The following is an 8,756-nucleotide window of genomic DNA, read 5'->3' as shown; positions in this document are numbered from 1 at the left end:
TTGACTTAAATCGGTGAACATGAATCTGACAGCTAGTGTCCCTTTAACCATGTTAGTTTGAATGTTATGCTTATAAAGCTCAAATTATTTCCTGTGAAAAAAACCTAATATCCTGTATAAAAAAGCGCAAATGTCCTATCAAAAAGCGCAAACGTGCAAGAAGCACCGACAATCCGTTATAGTCGATATATTTCCAACATTTCATCATATTTGTAGTATAGATTATCCAACGAAAGTATACTAAAGGCATCAAGTTTGTTTTCTAAACATGAATCTAAATGTCACTGACAGTTCAATGTTAAAAATGATTTTTATATAAAGGTCTAACTTTTATTTGTATTAGAGTTAATGATTCATGATTCGTGCTAATATGATTTTTAAAAAGTATCCAGTTTGCATATCATACTTAAATGATAATTTTCTGGTAAACACATATGGGTTTTGGTAATTAGTTGTTCAAGGCTGAAAAGTAATAATAGGACATAGATGAAGGCCACCGAATAAAAAGACTACTTTTTCCCATGTACTATAATAACACAAAGCCATACGTCGTGCTGATAAAGGTAAGCGCATCTTTCCAGGGATTTTTCTTTTTGTTTATCTTAAAAGCTTTTTTTTTAGCTCTGAGAAAACAAACATGCTTTACTGATCTTCACACATATTGAAGATCGAATTACCAATGATTAAATTTATGATAGAGTTTATTTGTTTCATTTTAGAAAATTTCTACGAATGTTAACCTAATTGTTTATTTATTAGAGAATGAGTAATGATAAAAAAATCATATGTTATCATTTTATTGAATTATACAATACACTGCTTAAACATATAGCAATCAGAGAGCATTTCTATACAAAACAGTTTTACTAACAAAGAATATATATGCAATATATGTTTACCGTCGGAAGATATATAATTTAATCACATGAATTTATTTCAGATAGAGTCACAAGGATGGAATTTTATTGTAGGGTAGCTGTCTTTTTGGCGTTTTTCGTAACAATGACAATTTCCGAGAGAATTTTGAACGAACCAATTTTAGACTCGTATGACTATATTGTTGGTAAGTTGTTTTCAAATCAAACGCAATGATGAACATTTAAAACAAAATCAAGTGACTCATCACACATCATGGCAATTTCATGAAAGCCCTTAAATTTACAATATATTAATTATAACGCAATAGCGCGTTACTTTTAGTTTTGACTAGGATCAATTACCATGCATAAAATTGTTTTACAGTCGGCGGCGGCACTGCAGGGTCAGTTCTGGCGTCACGTCTGTCAGAAGATCCCGTATCTGTACTGTTACTAGAGGCAGGTGGTTCAGAGCTAGATAACCCATTGATAGATATTCCTCTTATGACGACATCACTTCAGTTTTCTAAACAAGACTGGCAGTATTTCACTCTACCACAAACAAATTCGTCCTTATCTTTGACTCAAAAGGTACGTAAACATAAAAATAAGAGGATGTGATATGATTGCCAACAGCTCTGAGTCTCCTTCAGAAACCAAATGACGTAGAACATAAAATCCTTAGGCAATTTCTTAAAAAAAAAAAGGCGATAGTATGTTCTGTTCGGTAAAGTTTGATTTTAATAATTTGACGGTACCGTAAACAAAGCCCCCTTTAACGTAAAAATTAATTTGGAGGAAACATGGCTTTATGAAGCATTCTTGAATAAAACATTAACCAAAGAGCACATGGCAGTGTGTATCTAAACTTTAAGTTGTCATCCCGATTTGATAAGTAACTCGTTTTCGCAATTTAGTAACTCGTTATCACGACTTTGTTACTCGTTATCAGTCACGACTTAGTAACTCATAGGCACGACTTCATAACTCATTATAACAACTAAGTCAAAATTAATTTGGAGGAAACATTGCTTTATGAAACATTGATTTCTTGAATAAAACATAATTTAAAGAGCACATGGCAGTGTGTATCTTCACTTTAAGTTGTTATCCCGATTTGATAAGTAATTCGTTTTCACAACTTAGTAACTCGTTATCACGACCTTGGTACTCATACACACGACTTGATAACTCATTATAACAACTAAGTGACTCCTTTTAAAGACTTATCAACTCGATATAACGACTAAGCAACTCCATATAACGACTTAATATCTCGTTATAAATCTTATTAAGTCATGATAACGATTTAAACTTAAACTACACCCTTACACTAACCGACACTCATAGAAAAAAAAAGAACAACCTTGGTGAATAGGAATAACCATTTTGATTGAAGTATTTATTTGAATGCAGACTCACATTCAAGTCCGAAGCATAACACATATACTTGGTTTGTAGCAAGGGTATTGGCCAGTGGGGAAGGTTTTAGGAGGATCTAGTTCTACTCACTATATGGTACACATCCGTGGAAGCCCGCAGGATTATGACGAATGGGCCACAGAAGGATGTGATGGGTGGAGTTATAATGATGTTTTACCGTACTTTAAAAAGGCAGAGGATGTTCAGATACCAGAATATAAAGATAAAGGTAATACAGTGAATACACATGTATGCATTAAACTCCTTTATATGTTTTAACTTAGGGGAAATAAAAACGAAATGAAATTTTATAAAAAGCAAAAGAGTCAATTAAAGACAAACAAGACAAAAAACAATCCACAAAGCACAAAACAGACACGAGAAATGTCAAGATAGGTTACAACTTCCCCAAATTAAGGATGAAGTCAGATGCTTCGAAAAAAAACCACATGAAGTACCCATAGACAGTTGTGGCTTAAGATGAATCCATTCAAGTTAAGAAGAGCAGCAATTATGGTAACTAGTTTCTAATCAGGACGCCATTATATGGAACTGTGCACTGTTTCTACATCCATTAATTGTTTACGGTGTTATATTGTATGGAATATCCAAAGAAATCAACAACTAATACAAATGCAATGAAATCTGGTAGTGAAATATTACATAGTGAAACAAAAACCTAGTTATATATATATGTTATTTTGGCAGCGTATCGTTCAACTGGTGGTCCGATGACCGTTACCTCAACTCCTACAGCGGATAGTCAACTTATCAGTACTTACCAGCAGTCCGCGGTAGAAAATGGTTGGCCAATAACAGACTGTAGTGGGCCGAACATTACAGGTTAATATAATGTTTAGTATAGATTAAGGAGATGTGGTCTGACTGCAAATGAGCCACTATCCAACAGAATAATGATCGGTTTCCAGCAACTATAGAGGACTGTACGGCTTTCAACAATGATCAACGATGCAAAACCCATTTCCACTAAGTTAGACTTCACAACATTCATATCGAATTCAAGTTTGAGTTGAAACACGGACAAAGATACAAAGCACAGTAGATTCAGATAGCGAAAAGGAACAATTTAAAGATAATATGCTTCAGTGGAGCACTTGATTAAAAAGTCCGGTTTTAGACTGAATATAAAAATTACTTACAAACAACTTTTGGCATCATTAAAGCAAGGCTTGAGGCCATTCGTTCCGATGTAAACCTGAAGACTACAAAGACCAAATTGTTTGCATAATTACAAAGGTTGACTTCGACTAGCTTTTCTACAGACGTACACATAAGAAGCTTTGAGGCATTTCTGTTGGGTCTGCTTTGGTATTGTATTAAAGCCGTTTATAAGGTATTAAAATAAACGATTGCTATAATGTTTAATATTTTGCAATCTTTTAATTTACTTCAACTTAAGATATCAAATATATGTGTTTTATATACCAAAAACGTCTCCCAGTTGCGCATTATCAATGAGTAAATCGGACATTATTAAATTATAAATAAAAACACTTACACAGACGTTTTGTGTTTGCTACAAATTTAGTTTGTTACAGGGTTTTGTCCTACCCAGAATGATGTTCGCGCTGGTACAAGGTGCAGCACAGCAAAAGCTTATATAAGACCAGCTCTGAACAGGAATAATCTTCAAGTCAGCATAAACAGCCATGTAACAAAGGTAGGGTTATAATTTAAGTAAAAAATCAACGCTTAGCCTGTACTTTAGGAACTTTGCTCTTAATTGTGCAATTTAAAAAAAATAAAGTCTTAACATATTATAAAGTACTAAAAGGATATCAATTTTGGAAAGTACATGCACCTTTTCATTTTCTTGTGATAGATAAATTGCTATTTTTAAGGAGTATGCCCGGTAAGAGCCGATTTTTGCCTCAAATTTCAGGTTCATCTAACGAAAGTTTTTAAGTGTCTATTTCAATTGATTCGATAAATTTATGTGAAAGATTTTTTAACTGATTTAGTCATTTAAAACGTTCTGATTCAAGCTTAAATATGAAAAATCTATCAAATATGCAAAAAAAACACGTCACTTTTCAGATGGTTTTTGTCAAAAATGAAAGTGGCCGCATCCGTGTTCATCCTCAACCTTTATATATGTTTTTTATTATCATCAAATACAACTTACATTTCAATATTATGATTCAGAATAAACACGAATGCGGCCACTTTCATTTTAGACGGAACCCGTCTAAAAGGTTCCGTCTAAAAATTAACCAAAATGCTACAATTTTGAAGATTTCAGTAATTTAGCATGACTTAATGATGCTAGAACGCGATATTTGTGCATTGTATTGTCAAAAAACAGCTCATATTTATGTAGCAGAAGTATTTTACTGTCCAAAATATAGCTTAAAGATTACATTTTCACAATTTTCTAAACTGCTTTATTTTGGGGCCAATAAGGGGTCTTACTGAACCTATTCCTTTAGCTCAAATGACCTTTCTTTGTCATCCCCTAAGCTAAGTTTCCTGTACTCTTTTGTATATCCCACCTAGCGCTCTTGGTGACTCTTTATAAAAAAAATATTCACCAAAAGATACGACGCTTATAATTTTATTCGCCAGATGCACGTTCCGTCTACTTATAAGATTTATCTTAATATTTCGAAGGGATATAAAGAAAGTAATTCAAAGTATCCATTACTATTTCGTCATTTCTTCCTGATAAGATATATATATTGCTTTTTGAAATTTAGTTGAAGCAGTGATATATAGAAAGCATCTGCTAAAAATCAATTCCATAAATCAAATGAATCTTAATTCAAATAAAGTCTTCCCTTAAGATGTATTCTTCATCTTTTCATTCTAAGAATACAACTATTACAGATTAAAATAGAAAACAACAGAGCTGTTGGAGTAGAACTCGTGAAAGATGGAAAAATAAAGAGTGTTTCTGCTACAAAGGAAATTATTCTGTCAGCCGGAGCTATTGGATCTGCACAGCTTCTGATGTTGTCTGGTGTCGGACCTAGAGAACATCTGCAAAAATTGAAGGTAAATAAACCATGTCTGAAGATTTCAATGTTAAGGTATATTCCATGTGTGATGCTGTCAGATGTACGACGATATAATCATGTTGCCATACGCAAGAACATGCAAATATACTTGCATGTTTTATTTACAAATAAAGTCTTAAAAATAGAACGTTCGAGAATCATACACAAAGTATATCTTACCATATGCTCATGTCCTGACATAAATTATTTTAGAATCTCTTTCTTAATGGATTTTAGAATATTATAGCTGCACATCTATAGTTAGAAATCATAACGTTTGTTTACATAATTTTAACAGTAATACACCAAAATGTCTGCACTCTTCAATTTCAGATCGATGTGAAGAAAGACTTGCCAGTTGGTAACAACTTAAAGGACCATTTACTTATATTTATGTCTTATAAGTTGAATGTATCATGGGCAGTAAATCAGGAAAAATTGAACAATATTGAGGAACAAGAAAACTTCATACTCAACAACAAGGGTAATAATTATATAATGCGGAATGCTTAGATATTATTTGGGTGAAAAAAACTTGACTTTGTTTAATTGTTAAATAATCAATGTAATCAATATGTAATCACTTGTATGAAATTGAACTTAATTGTACTGCTCAAATTATTGGGCGTTATAATTGACAATAAAAAACTTTGTATTGTATTGTATTGTATTGCTTAATCCTCTCATAATTTTATTCTACTTTACAGTTAAAAGTAAGTTTTAAAAACATCATAAGTTGAAGAAAGGACATATCCAAAAGATAGAAAAACGAAATGACACACAACAAACAATGAAATGTTTCAAAACATGAGTCCCCCCAAAATGTAAATAAGTTATTGCTATTGATCCAAAGCTAACTTTCAAATTACTCAAAAGTGTTGGTTTGTGAAACTCGCTACTTGAATTTGTGAAACCGCCGTATAAGGTGTATAGTCACGAAAGGAAACTATTACCATAATTGTTAATGGATGCTGGTCAATATAAATCTAGTCTGATATTTCTTTTATAGAACTTATTTAGACCAAATCTCGAACTCATTGCCTAGATTTAAATAGTTTGTAAATTTTTAATAAAACAGGCCTATACAGTGGCACAGGATGTGATGCACTGTTGTTTGCACAGACAGGGAAGGAGTCTTATGACAGAGGATCCCCAGATGTTGAAGTTCATTTCTTCAGTAGTGCACCAGAAGAGGACCAGTTACGAAATGGCTTGGATCAAAACATCAAGGATGAAGTATTACTATATACAATAGAAATTGTCAGAACAATAACAAATCAAAAATGAAAATCGAGGAGAACAGTTATGTCTGTTGAAGCAAGGATTTGAATGACAAATACTTGGTTTAAGTTCGAATTTCTTTCGTATCTAAAGGCCTAGTATATATTAATTTTAAGCTTAACAGTTTGACTGAAAGGCTAAACTTTCGAAAATTTGAATAAAAGGTTTAGTTGGTTAGATTTGTGTTTTTTTTGGTATTTCTAATGTGGATATGTAAACTAGTTTTCAATATATCTGACAGGGTCATTCTTCCTCAATTAATGCTACAATATGTGTGTTGCTATCTGTTAATTAATCATGATAGCCTTTTGTTTCACCCACTTGCCTTTATACCATTATATTCTGTTGATAGCTCTTGGATAAAATGGTGGCAGATGCTTCTTCCACTGGCATGAGGTTTCTACCTGTATATTTACACCCAAAAAGTCAGGGCACAATAAGACTAAAGAGCAAAGACCCCTTTGATTATCCAGCTCTAGACCCAAATTACCTTGCACACAAAGATGACGTGGATGGGTTTGTGAGAGGTAAGATTTCCCTTTTGAAAGCAATATTATTCAACTTTCAGAGTTGTTCTTTTCATTAATTGTAAATGCATGTTTTTGTATATTTATAAAGTGAAATGACCATCCCATAACTATTTTGAGTATACATATATGATTATGCATTCAATACTACTTTTTCTTTATTGTTGTATAAGGCTGGGCTTAGCTAAGGACTAAGTACATAATTTTCCTGATTGTTAAATACTGCTTCTATGTTTCAAGCTGTCAGAGTGGTTCAGAAAATAGCCAGCAGTACAGCTATGCAGAAGATTGGAGCTACATTGATACCACGTGTATATGAAGGTTTCTGTGATGAAATGGAGTTTGACAGTGATGACTACTGGAGATGTTACACACGAAATCTGGCCTCATCAGCATTCCATTATTCCTGTACATGTAGAATGGGTTCAGCTAATGACCCAACAGCAGTAGTTGATCCACAACTTAGGTAAAATAGACCATTGGTATAATTATAGTATCAACATTCAGCACCCTTTATATATATATAATATAGTTAAAAACCATATAACTATATATATATATGTTATTGTTTATAATAATATTGTCTGTATGATATGCCCTCCTGGGGCCCTAATTTGGTAAATAAAAATATTCTATTCTATCCTATCCTATTCTATTCTATAGGAAGATGTGGTATGAGTGCCAATGAGACAACTCTCCAACCAAGTCACAATTTATAAAAGTAAACCATTATAGGTCAAGGTAGTCTCAAAACAGAGCCTTGGCTCAAACCAAACAGCAAGCTTTAAAGGGCCCCAACAAAGTACTAGTGTAAAAAAACCCAAGGGGAAACCAAGTATGTCTGATCCTAGAGCTGCTTGATTGAACTCCATGTTGTATTTTGAACTTCGGGGATAATTCTTTGTTTACAAAATCTGTTTTATTTATATGTTTCTGTAAGAAGTTGAATTTCAGATGTGATATCAATTTCTATTAAGGAAGATATATACAGCTATCACTTTAACTTTCTTAGATAAAAAGAAGTATGTTGTCTCTGTAATAATGTGTGCTCTAGTTTATTTTATATGCACCAAAGATTAGCAAATACTGTCATGATTATCCTATTTAGATTGTTTTTGCCCAACAGCTTCTATACAACATGCTATTTTCTTTATCATTATCAGAGTGAAAGGTATATCAGGCTTGAGGGTTGCTGATGCTTCTGTAATGAGAGATATAGTATCTGGTAATACCCACACACCAGTGGTTATGATAGCAGAGAAGGCAGCTGATATGATAAGAGGGAGGACTACCACTGGACAATAACACATAATTAACATTTATATTATTATACATAATCATTAGGCTTTGAATTATCTAATTCATAATTATTTTAAATGATCAAAATGCATGAAATTGTCTTCCTTTTCCAGTTCACTACAATAAATCAGAATTACTTTCACTTTTCCTATTTTTATATGCCTACATGTCGAATAAGAGCATGCAAAGCAGAAAAGACTCACCAAAATAATATTTGAACAGTTATATGTTAATAACCAGCCATGAATCAAATTCTTATTGTAAATATTTATAAATTTTCGTGAAATTAAATTGCCTCAGCAAATTGATGTGGTTCATGAATAGGTGGTAAAATCAAACTGCCTCCCCCTTCA

General features: G+C 32.7%; 1 protein-coding gene across 1 annotated transcript; it reads left to right on the top strand.

The window, feature by feature from the left end:
- The first annotated feature begins 485 nt into the window (after positions 1-485).
- LOC134706347 (glucose dehydrogenase [FAD, quinone]-like) lies at positions 486-8,528 on the top strand. The gene is made up of 12 exons (XM_063565206.1): positions 486-563; positions 941-1,063; positions 1,243-1,448; positions 2,319-2,508; positions 2,988-3,122; positions 3,839-3,960; positions 5,127-5,294; positions 5,630-5,780; positions 6,375-6,532; positions 6,930-7,104; positions 7,345-7,570; positions 8,268-8,528. Exons 2-12 carry the CDS (start codon positions 955-957, stop codon positions 8,407-8,409), a joined length of 1,782 nt encoding a protein of 593 aa, XP_063421276.1. The 5' UTR covers positions 486-563; positions 941-954; the 3' UTR covers positions 8,410-8,528.
- Positions 8,529-8,756: the final 228 nt, after the last annotated feature.

The sequence above is a fragment of the Mytilus trossulus genome, chromosome 2, assembly GCF_036588685.1.
Source record: "Mytilus trossulus isolate FHL-02 chromosome 2, PNRI_Mtr1.1.1.hap1, whole genome shotgun sequence".
Lineage (NCBI taxonomy): Eukaryota > Metazoa > Mollusca > Bivalvia > Mytilida > Mytilidae > Mytilus > Mytilus trossulus.
Note: the sequence above shows the minus strand (reverse complement) of the source record. Positions and strands in the feature narration are given on the sequence as shown.